The sequence below is a fragment of the Microcebus murinus genome, chromosome 7 (genome assembly GCF_040939455.1).
Source record: "Microcebus murinus isolate Inina chromosome 7, M.murinus_Inina_mat1.0, whole genome shotgun sequence".
Taxonomy (NCBI): domain Eukaryota; kingdom Metazoa; phylum Chordata; class Mammalia; order Primates; family Cheirogaleidae; genus Microcebus; species Microcebus murinus.
In genome coordinates, this window is record NC_134110.1 from 28,600,291 (window position 1) to 28,616,464 (window position 16,174).

The 16,174-nt window shown below is 45.0% G+C and overlaps 1 protein-coding gene across 1 annotated transcript in view; it reads left to right on the top strand.

The window, feature by feature from the left end:
• AGO2 (argonaute RISC catalytic component 2) overlaps window positions 1–16,174 on the top strand; it is a 122,578-nt gene that overhangs the window by 50,570 nt on the left and 55,834 nt on the right. Inside the window, exon 2 of the mRNA XM_012735944.3 lies at window positions 6,307–6,502. Coding sequence (XP_012591398.2) covers window positions 6,307–6,502 — 196 coding nt within the window. The remainder of the gene's footprint in view (window positions 1–6,306; window positions 6,503–16,174) is intronic.

The following is a 16,174-nucleotide window of genomic DNA, read 5'->3' on the forward strand; positions in this document are numbered from 1 at the left end:
TGAATAAAAGCCTGGGTATGTGGGGTTGGGGACCAGGTTGCAGCAGGTTGTCATTTCCCCCTTAGGTTCAAGATCTGTGTTCCCCAGCCTAACGTGTTAAACAGTTTTTTTGAAAATCAATTTTATATGCACAAGCCTGTATAAAATAGCAGAGGCGCAATCTCTAGACAATTGCGCCTGTCTGCTTGTTTGTCCCAGAAGAGCTTGCTTTCCCTGCCAGGCGCTGGCTTGTTTCTTCCCTCGGTGGCACCTGCAGAGCCACTTCCCCAGAGCGCCCGAGCCCATTCCCACGCCTTCCTTGCCAGTGTGGCCCCAGGCAGGTGTGGCCTGGTGCAAGCAGCGCTGCTATCAGGCCCCGGCGGGACGCTGCGTCTATTCGATTCCCAGCTCCCAGTCCCTCCGTGCCCAGGCAGCCCATGTGAGAGCCCGGTTGTCATGGCAGCTGGTAAATCGTGAGCTCAGTGCACATCAGCGCAGCCATGGAGACAGGAGAGCCCCCGCCAGGCCTGCCAGGCGCAATCCTGTCGTCAGAGCTGCTCCTGTCTTGGCTGCCAGGCCACAGGAGACACGCCCAGGGGGCACACCCAGCTCATCCCACACCACCACAGCAGCAACCACGGGAGACTGTGGTGACATTTTCGGAAGCCGAGACACCGTCTTTTGTGTTTAGGGATGAGGCCACTCTGTCCCCTGTGAGCAGGCAGTTCTTACACATTAGGTCTTGAACCGGCATACCAGCCTGCTGGTGGAGCTTGTGAGATGTCCTTTCCAGAGTAGTGATTTTCAAGGCACAGAACAAAATATGTAGGATGGCAAAGAAAACCAGTCGTATTGAAGCAGTTAACAAAATGCCATGTCAAATGTGTGGCGAAGTAGTAAATGACCTCCTTATCACTCTTAAGCACAAGGTCCAGCAGCAGGTGAGTTTGAAACACACTGTGTGGCGTAGCGTAGGTAAGGGCTGCCAGGTGACATGGGCACACCTGTGCCTTTTGTCGGTGTTGCAGGCTCTGCTGATGTTGCTGTGGCCTTTTTGCATTCCCAGTGGCAGGAAGCGCCATGTTCAAGTTAGATGTTAGTGAAACATAGTTGAAAAATGTTCCCCATCCACACCCGCAGCACCCCAAGTTCTCTGTGTAGACCCCAGGTTGAGAACACTTGCTCTTGGCTCCTAGGGGACTCTTGCCATCCAAAGCTGGGTCTCTGGCTTTCAAGTGGCCAGCTGGGCTCCTCCCACCAGGGCCCTCTGGTCAGGGCCAGTCCTGGGACACTCTGTGGCCGGAATGAGCCTCGGAGCCAGGCCAGCTCCACAGGTGCAGGCCGCGGCAGAGAGGCGGGTAGGGCTGGCTGGCTGTAACTCGGTGACTCTAGCAGTTCACCTGCCAAGCGTTTTGTGTGTAGCATTTGTTCTGAGGGTGATAGGCAAAGAGTTTACCTGTTTCTCAGAGACGCACAGGACATCAAAAAAGGGGGGGTGTCACAAAATCGTGGGGTGAACTGGTGCCGTCGGGGTGGTGGAGCTGGGGTGTGAGGCTAGGTTGGAGGGAGGCTGAGAAGTGGGCAGCAGCATCTCACACTGGGCTCAGCCTCATGCACAGGGTGTCTCGTGGCATTCTAGGGGGCAGGAAGTACCAGCATGCGTGCGGGGACTGGGGACTAAGGTGCTGGTTCTAGGGCCCGCAGACTAGGGTCAGACCCAGCAGTCAGTGGAGGTGAGAGATGGGGCCTGACCGGGGAAGGGCAGGGCTGTCTGGAGAGTGTGTTTGCACCGGCTGGTGGAAGGAAGTGTGGCCAGGGGGCGGCGGGCCGATAGGCACCGCGCAGCACCTTCGTGTGGGTCCTGGTTCCTCTCCAGGAGTGTCAGTGAAGGTGCTCTGCAAAGGCGCTTCAGCAAAGCATTTATACTGTTGAAAGTGAAAATCTGGAAACCACCGAAGTGGCATCAGTAGGTGATGACTCAGTGAGTGATGCAATCACTAGAGATGTGTTTTGGAGAATATTTTATGCGCATAATGTAATGTTAAATGCAAGAAGCAGGGCACAAAACTGCCTAATCCCAAGTTAGCACATGTGCACAGAATTATATATGTGTGTCTAGAAAAAGACTGGTATTTTACAGGAATTATCTCTGAATACTGGCATTATGGGTGATTTTTATTTTCTTTGTATTTTTTTCTATCTTCTGTAGTAAGCTTTGGTAATCAAGGAAAAAACTACAGTATATGAACACAGTCACCTAGTCATGTCTCCCGACGGGTGTAGAAGCAAGCCCCCTTTGTTCAGGGGCATGTCACCCGCAGGGGCTGGTTTAGAAGGTGCTCCGGGATCTGTGGTTGAGTGGAAAGAGCCAGGTGCAGAGCCACATGCCCAGGATAGTCCCCCTCACCCTCATCACCTGGGTATGTCCATGACAAGACAGTGTACAGAGGAGATCTTCTGGAAGGTGGCGAGGTCCCTTCCCTCAGAGGAGCTCGTAGCCAGGCGCAAGGTTGCCTTCCTGCGGGGGGTGGGGAGGGAGGGGGGCTGGAGCGGGGACTGGTGTGGCTGTTCCCCCACCTGCTGCCCCTCCAGGCAGCTCCCTGCCTGTGCTGTGCGCTGGGCCTGTTCCCAGTGCCACCACATCTCTCCTTTCGGGGAGTGTTTGCTCTGCTCTTGTTCCAGGGCTGGGCTGTCTAGTAAATGATCTCAAGGTATCCGTGACCAGAGGGAGAAAAGAAAGGGGTTGACGTGGTTTTATGTCATGTTAGTGTGTCCCAAACCACTCATTTTCCTTTAGGGTTTGAGCATTCGTCTCTGAGTGGCATGAAAACCGGATTGTGCCTAAAGCCTGTAAGATCCCCAAGGGGGGTCCGGCCTGCCTCGCTGAAGCCTTCCTGCCACACACCCACGGCGGTGCGGTGGGCACACGTGTCCACTTGGCCGTCCCCCTGGTGCCTGTGTGGTGCCAGGGGTGGCGGACTGTTTTCCCAGCCCTTTCACCGGTCAGTTGTGAGGCCAGAGGCTGTGGCCATTCTAGTGCCAGCGACGCGACTCTTGCGACCTGGCCTGTCTGCTGGGGAACCCGGGGCATCCGTGGGCGGCCCAGGCCACACACGGGCATCATGCAGGTTGCTCCCTGCGCTCCCCCCCTGAGACGTGGCAGCTCCCCAGGGTCTCGTGCCCAACTCCCACCATCGAGAGGCTGTTGACCCTCCCTTCTTGAAGGTTTGTTGGGTATAAGCAAAAGTTCCTAGAGAATGTTCTTAGCAAGGGCCACTGGTGGTGATTTTCATCATGTAGGACTGTCTCTTGGGTTGGGGCACAGAATTTCTGCAGCCCCTCCCACCCCACCCAGGCATGTGGCCCCTTGAGAACCTTGGCAGTCCTCACCTTCCTCTTCTGTGTGCTAGCTTTTCCCTGGTCCCTGTCCCTTACTTAGAAGGAGGGCTAGGGATGAGAGCACCCCCATGGCCAGGGGATTCCCAGCAGGTGGCCCTTGGGGGCAGAGTTCACCCAGCCTGGCCTGCCAAGGGCAGTGCAGACCTGCCAGGGGATTTCTGTGGGAGGACCATCTCGTCCTGCAGAAGGCTTACTCCTAAGCTCGCCCCTCCAGCGTTTGCTGCACACTGAAACTTTTTGGTCCCTGTGACCCAGTTGCTCATACAAGAAATCGATCACTCATTCACTACACATTTCCCTTTTGCTGTTTGAGATGTGGCTCTAAAAATGGAATATTAAAGGTGTGGAGTGATCAGCAAATCAGTAAACACTTGGCACCTGTTTTGTACCTGCTGCTGTGCTGGGTTCTGAGCCTCGGACTCTGCCCCGGAGCTCACTCTAGGTAGGAATCCTGGCCTAATGGAGAAGTTGTTAGAGTGCTGAGGGGGGGTGCTGCCAACTACGTGCCCCGGAGGAGTCATCGCCCCTCCCAGGAACAGCTGGCGTTCCTCCTAACTGCAGGCACACCTTGGTTTATTGTGCTTCGAGATAACTGCATTTTTTACAAATTGAAGGTTTGTGGCAACCCTGCCTCCAGCAAGTCTCCTGGCACCATGCTTCAACAGCGTGTGCTCACTTTGTGTCTCTGTGTCTGCATATTTAGCAATGAAGTATTTAAGGTACGTACATTTTTAAAAGACATAATACCATTACACACTTAATAGACTATGTCTTGTGTAGATATAACTTTTATATGGACTGGGAAACCAAAAAATTCACTTGACTCGCTCTATTGCAATATTGACTTTATTGCGGTGGTCTGCAACCGAACCCACAATCTCCAAGGTATGCCTATATTACATTCCAGGAATTCCTGGATGAAAAAGAAGGATTTGCCTTCCCACTGCCAAGGGTTTCCACCCCTGATCCAGAAGCAAGATTAACTCTTATAGAAACAACCAGAAATGCATTTAAAACAAAATGTTTGATTAGTTGCCATATGAGAAGCATGGCTGTGCATGCTGCCTGTGGCCAGGGGGCAGTAAGGCGAGCTGGGTGTTGCAGGTGGTGTTCACAGGACAACCTGAATTTCTCCTTAGGGGGTGGAGATGCTGGGGCACATCACTTGAACCAGAGTGGGCTGGGCGGCCTGGCAGTCACGGGGAGATGGAGGTTGGGTCTTAAGACACCAGCGGGGATTTGGGACTGGGTTGCTGTTCTGTGGACACCCAGTTCAGTGGCATCTCCCTGGCGACATCCTCCCAGGTGCCACCTCCTATTGGTGGTTATTCGGGTTTCCCTCATTCAACAGGGAGTGCTTGGAGAACTCATCTTTGGGTGATATTAGACTTAGTTTTTAAAACCATGTGTGTCAAATGTGATGAATGCGTGCGTGCCCGTTCACACCTTCTTCTGGCCTCTTGTACGTTTGGTTTACATCTTGTAGTTATTTCCCTTCGGGGCCAGGAGCTCACCCTGCAGGGACAGCGGCCTGCCCTCGCACCGGCACACTCCACCTTCGTCCTCGTGCGAGTGTGGGGTTCCGTCCACACTCCTGCTGGACTCTCCTCTAGCATTTTGCTTCTGATCCTCCAGCGTGTTTTGGCAGCTACACTCAGGACCCCTGTGAACGATCGGAATAGACCTAAGATGCCACCGAGGACTCAGGCCTGCAGAGGTTTCCTTCTCTTCGGTGGCAGAGTCTCCTTCCCCAAGCTGGTGGAAGGTGGGCCCCGCCCCCTGTTTCCTCTGCCTTGAGAACTATGGCTTTAAGTTGTGATTTCACATGCCACGTGCTTTCCTGTGTCAGTATTTTCAGTATTAAAAGCTAAAAGCAAGAAGATAGCTTGTGAAATTATATGTTTTGTGAATCGCCTTTGCATGTTTCCCCTTTGCTTTTAATACAGGTTAGTAATACAGGCAGGTTCACAAGTTTCTTGTCTCCCATTACAAATGCTGTAGAAGGAGTAGGGTTTTTAGGAGAAACAGGGCCAGCCGGAGAAATGGGCCGAGTCTGTGCTTGGTCAGATTTAAGTAAAGCCATCACCTGCGGTGCAAGCCCAGGGCCTTTGGGTGGTGACAGGTGGAGGAGCCTGATTTGGAGCCGGCATCTCAGCTCTGCTTCACCAGCCATTGCTCTACCTACCTGTCCAGGCCTCTGACGTTCTCACATTCCACGGTGACCCCTTCGTCCTATGGCTGCAAGGCTCATTTGAGTGACACATGTGCACACTTTGTGACCTGGCAATCGCCAAGCAAAGGACAGTTATTCTCTTCCACTTAGAGAGTGTTCCTGGCTCGGAAATTGAAACTGACCATGGGTCCAGATTTCTGTGGCTTTGTAACTGGATGTTTCCTGGGTCACAGATGTAACTGTTTGTGGTTTAACTTTGTTTCCACCCTCAAAATTTCCTCTTGCTGGGTAGGCGGACACCACTGGAGAACAGGGACATGCGGTCGATGTTCCACCTCAGTGCCCCGTAGGGAGGAGCTGTCGGTCCCCAAGGGAGTGCGTGGGCTTGCTGAGCTGATGTGGTTTGAATTTTTCTCTTATGGAATAGCTCAAAACTTGAACTGAGATGAAGTTTATTTCTGCATTTCCTGTGTAAATTAATGGTTTAAACAGCAACAAAGGAAGGATACTCCGTCAACAGTTTTGGCCCCATCTTTTTAGATCCTCATATGCAAAGAATGCACACATAGCGAGTGTGGTGACTAACGCGTTATTACAGTGTATTTTAGTAAGTAATTGGCTCTCTGTGGAAACGTGGTGTTGGGCGAGGCAGGAAGGGAAGTGCCAGAGTGGGGGCGTGGGGGCTTGGGGTCTGAGGGGGGTGGGGCGGGCTGAGGGAGTCTGTGGTCCCTAACGGTGTCCTCTCTGCTTTCCAGTGCTTGCGCCTCCTGCGCCGCCGCCACCCCCCATCCAAGGATATGCCTTCAAGCCTCCACCTAGACCCGACTTTGGGACCTCCGGGAGAACAATCAAATTACAGGCCAATTTCTTCGAAATGGACATCCCCAAAATTGACATCTATCATTATGAATTGGATATCAAGCCAGAGAAATGCCCGAGGAGAGTTAACAGGTATTATCTTCTGTCCTTTATTGATCTGTGCAGGTGGTCTGTGCCTACAGACACCATATCTGGAACTCTCAGCAAATCCATCTGACATTTTTCCAGAAAGCTTTGGATGCATTTGTGTTTCAAAAAATGTTTTGTATCGAGACACGATCTCAGCACAGAGAAATACACACATTGTATATGCACACCTTGACGGGTGAGTTCTGACAAACGTGTACACGCGTCACCCTAGTTGCCTCATTCTGTCTTCCAGTCCGTCCCCAGCCTGAGTCACATGGTGTTCTGATTGGTATCAGCGTAGATTAGTTTCCATGGTAACCGAGTGATGAGCCAGTGAGATCATATCCCCTTGGTCCTGACTTCTTTTGCTCAGCACAGTTTATTGAGATTCACCCGTGTTATTGTGCATTTTAGTATCTTATTGCTAAGGAAGAATCTATTATATATTTCATAATTTATTTTTTATCTTCCTGTTAGACAGTTGGGCAGTCTAGGTTTTGGCCATTATGAATGTAGCTGCTATGAACATTCTAGTTCAAGCCCTTTTGTGGCAATATGTTCTTACAAATACCTGGGAATAGAATTGCTAAGGCAAAGGGTGGGCCTAGGTTTAGCTGCCTATGAAGTTGCCTAATAGTTGGCCAAAGCGGTTGTACCATTTTACTCCTGTCATCAGTGTGTGAGAGTTCCAGGTGTTCTACATCTTTGTTAGCACTTGTTGTTTTTGTTTTGTTTTGTTTGTTGAGACAGAGTCTCACTTTGTTGCCCAGGCTAGAGTGAGTGCCGTGGTATCAGCCTAGCTCACAACAACCTCAAACTCCTGGGCTCAAGCAATCCTAACTGCCTCAGCCTCCCGAGTAGCTGGGACTATAGGCATGCACCATCGTGCCCGGCTAATTTTTTCTATATATATTAGTTGGCCAATTAATTTCTTTCTATTTGTAGTAGAGACGGGGTCTCACTCTTGCTCAGGCTGGTTGAGCAATCTGCCTGACCTTGAGCAATCTGCCTGCCTCGGCCTCCCAGAGAGCACTTGGTTTTAATTTTCATTTTCCTGATAACTTGATGAGCTGAGCACCATTTCACGTGTTTGTGTGTATATGCTATTTTCCTATATTAAATACATATTATTTCTAGTAGAGTGTCTGCTGAAGTCTTTTGCCTAATTTTATCAAGTTATGTGTTTTTTGTTATTGATTTGTGGGAATTTTTAGTATATTCTAGAATCAAGGTATATTAAGGTTCTCGAGAGACAGAACTGGTAGGATATATGTACAGTCATGCGCCACATGACATTTTGGTCAACAGCAGACTGCATATATGATGGTGTCCCCATAAGATTATAATGGAACTGAAAAATTCAGCTCCATTATATATGTCTTACCAGTTGGGCATTCCCAGTCCAAAAATCCAAAATCCGAAATGCTCCTGTGAGTATTTCAGTGTCATGTTGCCACTCATAAAGTTCCATATTTTGGGGCATTCTGGATTTTGAGACTAGGGATCCTCAAAGTGTGTATGTATGGATCTGTTTCTGGATTCTCTTTTGTCTTTAGGCTAATAACTCATTGTCTTGTTAACTGTAGTTTTATCATAAGGCTTAAAATCACAGTAATTTCTCCAAATATGTTATTTTTCACAGTCATTTAGTTATTCTAAATCTTCTGCTTTTCCAAACAAATAAAATAATAAACAACTGGTCAATTTCTACAGAAAACCCCTTCAAATTTTTTTAAGTGTGATTACTTTGAATCCAAAGTATGTTACATTCTTTGATGCTGTGCTGTTTGTAAGTGGTATTTAAAATTTTTATATTCTAGGAGAGGTAGGGAGTGACTGCAAATGAGTATGGTGTTGCTTTTTAGGATGATGAAAAATTTAGATCATGGTGATGAGGTTGCAAAACTCTGAATATACTAAAATCATTAAATTGTATACTTTCTTTTGGTTTTGTTTTTTTTAATTTGTTTGTTTTCTTAAGATAAGATCTCGCTCTGTTGCCATGGGTAGAGTGCAGTGGCATCATGATAGCTCACTACAGCCTCAAACTCCTTGGCTCAAATGATCCTCCTGACTCAGCCTCCTGAGTAACTGGGACTGCATGCCCACACAACCATGCCTGGACGATTTGTTTTTCTTGTTTTCCTATTTTTTGTGGAGATGAGGTCTCACTATGTTGCTCAAGCTATACTTGAACTCCTGGCCTCACACGATCCTCCCACCCTGGCCTCCCAAAGTACTAGGATTACAGGCGCAAGCCACCATGCCTGGCCTGCATTGTACACTTTTAATAGATAAATTTTATGCTTATATGGATGATATCTCAGTAAAGGTGTTAAAAATTTTTTCATTATTTTTAAATAAAGATGGTTTTACTTCTTTCCAGTTTTTAATGCATTTTATTTCTTTCACTTGCCTTAATGCAATGGGTTAGAAATCCTTTATAATGTTAAATGTGAGTGGTAAAAGTGAACATCCTTGCCTTCTTCCTGATCTTAGGAAGGGAAGCAATCAATCTTCCATCTATAAAATATGTTAGTTGAAGGATTTTCACAGAAACCCTTTATCAGGCTGAGGGAATTCTCTTCCTCATTTGCTAGTCGTTAATTCTCATCATTATGTTGAATTTGGTAAATTTTTTTCTGTATCTGTTGAGGTGATCAGACTTTTCTCCTTTTTTATCTTAATTTGGTGAGTTGTATTGAATTTTTTTTTATGTTAAATTAGCCTTGCCTTCCTAAGACTGATGATGTATTCTTTTACATACAACTTCAGTTATTATATTATTTTTATATATTGCTTGATTGAATTTGTTAGTGTTTTGTTAAGGATTTTTTTGTCTGTGCTGCTAAGGCAATTGGTCTGTAATTTTCTTCTCTTGTCAGGTTTTAATGTCAGGGTTATGTGACATAATAAACTGCAAGGTGTTCTCTCCTCCTCTATATACCAAAAGAATAAAATGTAACATTTGTATAATTTCTTCCTTAAATGTTTGAATGAATTTGTCATTGAATCCATTTGGGCCTGGAATTTTCTTTGTAGGAAATGTTTCATACAATTTAATGTCTCAGTATCAGGCTATTCAGATCTTTCTGTTTCTTTTTGTGTCAGTTTTGGTAGTTTGTGTATTTCAAGGATTCTGTCCACTTCATCTAAGTTGTTGGATTTTTTGGCATAAAGTTCATAACATTCTTTTCAAGGATCTATAGTGAAAGCTCCTGTTCTAATCCTGATAGTTTAAATTTCTATATTCTACTTTTTGTTTATCTAGTTTGCTTGGGGTTTACAATTTATTCATCTTTTCACATAACCAGCTTTTTACTTTGTAGGTTTTTCTCTTCTATTGTTTGACTTTCCCTGTTTTTCTGCTCTGATCTTTATTATTTTCTTCCTGCTACTCACTTAGTTTAGATTATCAATTTAAAACTTTTCCTCTTTTGTAGTACATTTAAGACCATAAGCTTCCCTCTAAACCTGGTTTTATAACACAAATTTTAATACATTTACATTTAAATTTTCATTCAGTTCAAAATATTTTCTCATTTTCCTTGTTACTTCTTCTTTAACCCATGCGTTTTTAGAAGTGTTCAGTTTCTATTTGGAGATCTTAAAAAAATACCTTGTTATTACTGATTTCTAATTTAATTCCTTTATGGTTAGAACATGTACTCTGTAAGATTTCAGTCTTTTGAAACTTATTGGGACTTAATTATGCTTAAGCATGTGATTTATCTTGGTAAACATTCCTCATGCACTTGAGAAGAGTTTTATTCTAGAATTATTGGATGCTGAGATTTATAAATATCAGATGGACTTGCTTAATATTATTATTCTAATCCTTTATATCCTTCTTAATTTTTTTATCCAAGTGTGATATAGATTTGTTTATATCTCTGATACTGTTTTTGTTTTATGTTTTTTGAAGCTCCATTGTTAGATATACATACATCTATAATTGTGTCTTGAATGATAAATTTACCCTTTTATCATTACATAATTTCCCCCTTCTTTGTATTTGGTAATACTTCTTAAAAAGTGGTTTTTGAAGATTCAGTTATTAATACAGCCTCATGAACATTCTTATCCTTATTGCTTGACGTATCTTTTTGCATGCTTGACCTTCCTACTCATGCGCGTGTCTGTATTTCAAATGCATCCCTGTAGACATCAGGGAATTGGGCCTTGCTTTATCCAGTCTGACAAGTTCTCCTTTTCATTGGAGTGTCAGACTCATGCAAACCTAATGTAATTATCTGTGATTGGATTTAAGTCTGCCATCTTGCTATTTGTTTTCTATTTTTATATATATATTTTTTGTTCTTGTTTTCCTTTTTCTTTTGGGTTCATCACAATTTTTTTAGTATTCCATTTTATTTCCTCTATTGACTTTTAATTTTACTTCTTTGGTTTTTAAATGATAACTCTACAGGCTTCAGCATGTTTGTTTAACTTATTAGTCTGCTTAGCATCACCATGCAGTGTCATGTGAAATATAAGGATTGAATAAAAGTGTAATCCCTCCCCCACCATCCTTATGCTATCCTTATATATTTTACTTCTGCATATGTTATAAACCCCATGGTGTGATGTTATTTTAAGGAAGTTAAAATACTTATTACATTTACCCATGTATTAACCATATCTAATATATATATTTTTTTAAAGAGACAGTGTCTTGCTTTGTCACTCCTGCTCCACTTTTTCCCACCTTAGCCTCCCAAATAGCTGGGACTACAGGCACGGCCCACCATGCCCAACTACTATATAATATGTATGTATACACACACACACACACACACACACACACACAGGTTTTTTGTTTTGTTTTGTTTTTTGGTAGATATGCAGTCTTGCTGTTGTGTAGGCTGATCTTGAACTCCTGGCTGAAGCAGTCCTCTCACTTGGCCTCCCAAAGTTCTAGGATTACAGGCATGAGCCACTGCTGCTGGCCTCATGCTCTTTATCTCTCCCTGTGCATCAGGGTTTTCATCTGGCGTCATTTCCCTTCAGCCTGAAGAATGTTCTTTAGCTTTTTTTGTTGTGCAAGTCTGCCAGTGATCAGCCATGCCAGCATTTTCCAAAAATCTATGTATTTCTTTATTTCATCCTTATTTTTGAAAGATATTTGTGCAAGATATAGAATTCTGGGTTGGCAAGCTTTTTTTTTTTCTTCCCTCCTTAGCACCTTAAAAATGACACTGCATTGTCTTCTGACTCCTATTGTTTCTGATGAAATATCAGTTAAAATTATTATGATAGTTCTCCTTTATGTAATTTGTCTTTTTTCTTTTTCTTTTCTTTTCTTTTTTTTTTTGAGACAGAGTCTCGCTTTGTTGCCCAAGCTAGAGTGAGTGCCGTGGCGTCAGCCTAGCTCACAGCAACCTCAAACTCCTGGGCTCAAGCGATCCTACTGCCTCAGCCTCCTGAGTAGCTGGGACTACAGGCATGTGCCACCATGCCCGGCCAATTTTTTCTATGTATGTTAGTTGGCCAATTAGTTTCTTTCTATTTATAGTAGAGACGGGGGTCTCGCTCCTGCTCAGGCTGGTTTCGAACTCCTGACCTCGTGTGATCCTCCCACCTCGGCCTCCCAAAGTGCTAGGATTACAGGCGTGAGCCACCGTGCCCAGCCTGTCTTTTTTCTTAATATTCTTATTTTGCTTTTCAACTGTTTGACTGTGATGTGCCTAAGTGTAGTTTTCTTTATATTTTTCCTTCTTGGAGTTTGTTGAATTTGTTGGATTTGTATGTTGTTATCTTTCATGAAATTTTAGAAAGTATTGACCTTCATTTCTTCAAATATTTTTTCTTGCCCCATCTCCTCTTCTATCGTATTGCCATTACCAGCATATTAGACTATTTGACATTAACTTCAGGACATTGAGCCTGGGATTAAAAAATATATCCCTCCCCCTCTATTGCTTTGTCCTGAAGATCACATTGCCATTTTTTCTGTACTATGCTTTCTGCTATTGTAACTATCCAGTGACTTTTTTCCCATTTAATTATCTGTTTGATTGTTTTTAGAGAATGGGTCTTGCTCTGTTGCCAAGGCTGGAGGGCAGTAGCATCATTATAGCTTACTGTAACCTCCACATCCAGGGTTCAAGAGATCCTCTGGCCTCAGCCTCCCAAGTAACTAGGACTACGGGCATGCCATATGCCCAACTAATTTTTTTCTTTTTTGTAAATATGAGATCTCACTATGTTGCCCTGGTTGGTCTCAAACTCCTGGGCTCAAGCAATCCTTCTACCTCTGTCTCCCAAAGTGCTGGAATTACATGAGCCACTGGCACGAGCCACTAGACCTTGCCTTCCTTATAGATATTGTACTTTTAAGTCTTAGAATTTGCATTTGGTTCTTTTTCATTTGGTTCAGTTTATGTTCTCTGCTGAGATTTCCTCATCTGTTCATCAATTATTTCCATCTTTTTCTTGGTTACTTTGAACTTATTTATAGTCATAGCATATTTGTCATAGGAGCCCTTATCTACTAATTACAATATATGGGTATCTCAGGCTTTACTTTAGATTACATGTCACCTTTCCTTGCTTAATCAACCACATAATAAATTTTCTGTTCTTGTAGACATTGTGTATATTATGTTGACAAAGTTGAGTTGCTGTCTTTTCTGGTACACTGCATCTTCTGCACCCTAGACTCCACCACTCTCTCCTTGGCTGGACGAGACTGTCGCTGTTGCTCCCAACCATGTATTGTGGTTTGTAAACTGCTTCTAGGCCAGGATGCTGGAGTGAATGTGGGGCTGAACTCATGTTCCCTTTGTTCAGTGATCACAGTCACAAGCTGCCAGTTTTCTAATGCCAAAAACAGCTGTCTTAACCAGGCGTGGTGGCTCACGCCTGTAATCCTAGCACTCTGGCAGGCCGAGGAAGATCGCTTGAGGTCAGGAGTTCAAGACCAAGCTGAGCAAGAGCAAGACCCATCTCTACTAAAAATAGAAAGAAATTAGCTGAGCAATTAAAAATAGAAAAAATTAGCCGGGCATGGCGCACGCCTATAGTCCCAGCTACTAGGGAGGCTGAGGCAGGAGGATTGCTTGAGCCCCAGAGTTTGAGGTGTCTGTGAGCTAGGCTGACACTGTGGCACTCTAGCCCGGGCAACAAAGTGAGACTCTGTCTACAAAAAATGACAGGGGACTCATATTTTTTCTTGTAGTTGTTTAGGGCAGGAGGATAAGTCCAGTATCAGTTACTTCATCATGGTCAGAAACAAGTCTCATTTGTAGTTCAGTGACTCAGATGGGTTCCCAGTTTGTGCTGGTGCCTTATAGATATAAAATACTATTCACCATAATACTTTTCACTGAACACAACCTTTGTAGGAGAAAGGATGTCTGGGCCCTCAGTTCCCTGATTTATAAAACTTAGCAGTCAGATTCACTCAGTGTGCCTGGAGTATGCTGAGAGTTATATTGGATCTTTTAAATTTTTTATTTTATTTGGGTTTTTTTTTTTGAGACAGGGTCTCACTTTATCACCCAGAGTACAATGGCTCATCATAGCTCACTGAAACTTCAAATTCCTGGTCTCAAATGATCCTCCTACCTCCCAAGTAGTTGGGATTATAGGCATGTGCCACACCTGGCAAAATTTTTCTATTTTTAATAGAGACAGGGTCTTGTACTTTCTCAGGCTGTTCTTGAACTCCTGACCTCAAATAATCCTCCCACCTACCAAAGTGCTAGGATTATAGGCATAAGCACCATGCCCAACCTATATTAGATCCTTTAAATATGCATTTACTAAAAGGTATATTTCTGAACAAAACCTATGGACACAACTGGGTTAAACAGCCTTCTTTACTGAAAGTCTTTCTGATCTTTTAATATGTCTCATGCTTTGTGATTCTGTATAAATGGGCTTGTTGGTTTGTTTTTGAGTTTCCCTGGGACCGAAACCTATATGAATCTATGTTCTAGGTCAGGGATCCCTAACCTATGGTGAATTCTATAATTATTTCATTATATATTATAATGTAATAATAGAAATAAAGAGTACAATGAATGTAATTTGCTTGAATCATCCTGAAACTATCTCCCTCCACCCCCAGTCCAAGGAAAAATTATCTTCCATGAAAATGGTCCCTGGTGTCAAAAAGGTTGGGGAACCACTGTTCTAGGCTATACTTTTAGAACTGGAATGAAGGTATGAAAGAGCACGCGCGTTTCTGGGCTTTTGAGTTCTGTGGTGGCAGGTGGGCTCTTACACCATCAACCACAGTGCACAAAAAGCTTTCCTTTATAAAAGTGGGCATGATAAGGGCGCACCTGCCAATGTACCAATCAGAAGCTTTGTCATCTGGCACCAGAAACAGGCTGATGGTGATTAAAAAGTGATGTCTTTACCTCACTATACTACTACATGCCTGTTGTATTAGAATTTCACCTGTAAGTTAGCCATGTTTGGAACCTGTGTCAGATCACACACTAGCAAGCAGCAGCTGCAGCGCTTGTGTTTCCTGTTCCGGGCCAAGGCCAGCCCACTGGGTTTTGTGAGAGTTGCTGCCTAGTTAAATGTATGAAGCTTTAGGGTTTTTCTTCTTTTTGCTATTAATTCTGATGGACTCTGAGGTCCAATCTTAAAACTGCATACGAAGGATATTAGAAGTAAAGTTTTTGAGCAAAACCCACGTGAGCACCTTGACTGCCTCCCTCCCTCTCACAACCAGCTAGGGTTTAAGAGACCTCCGTTGGAGGTGCCCCTGCGCACACAGGGGTGGAGACACGTAGTTCCTGTCCCTAGTAGGGAAGAGAGTCAGACCGGGGATTGGCAGTGCCCAGGGTGGGCTGTGGGAGAGGCGAGCTCAGCGTAGAAGGGGAAGGTAGGAGGGGGCGCTCAGTCCATCCTGTGGTCTGTGCCCCCAGGGGCCACTTTGTCACAGCACTCAGCACCCCAACTCTTTCCCTGCTGCTGCCACCACGCTGCACTCTGTGAAAGCAGAGATGGCGCACTGGTTGTGAGTTCCCAGACTCATGCACATGGTAGGTGCTTAATAAGCCCAACATTGAAACTTCATTCAAGACCATGAGAAAAACTCCATCGTCTGTTGGTCACCTCAGGGACATTATGGTGAGTGTGTTGTGAGACCTGCCTCAGCCCCTGTTGCTGAGCAGCTGCTGCGCCTACGATTCAATACGAGGGAAGGTGCCCCAGCTCGTGCCCCAGCTCAGGGTGCACCCCATATTCTTGTGTGTACTCAGATGGCTGGTGCATGCAGAGCTCTGGGCCTTGATAGGAAGTGCAGCGTGGAGGTGTGGGCCTTGTCTCTCGACTGTTCCTCCCCATTCTCGAGATCGGCCAAGGGTCCCGTGGGGACACTGCAGGAGCTGGGGCTCTGAACCTGGGAGGGGAGGCCCAGGCAGCACAGCTGTGTCCTTGGCTGCCTCCCACTGAGAGTGCCCGGACTCCCAGCACCAGCAGCCGGGGGAGTGTAAATTGGGCTGGACTCCTTAGGAGGCAGTTTACAATGAAAACATAGTATATCCTTTAGCCACCAGTTCTACTTCCAAGTCTCTATCTCAGAGAGATACGGATAGGATGCCTACTCTAATATCACAGTGGCAAGACAAGAAACTATCTAACCGTCAGTTAGTAGGAAATGGTTAAGTGAGGGTGCTGTGGAATACCATGACACTGCTGAGAGCAAAAAGT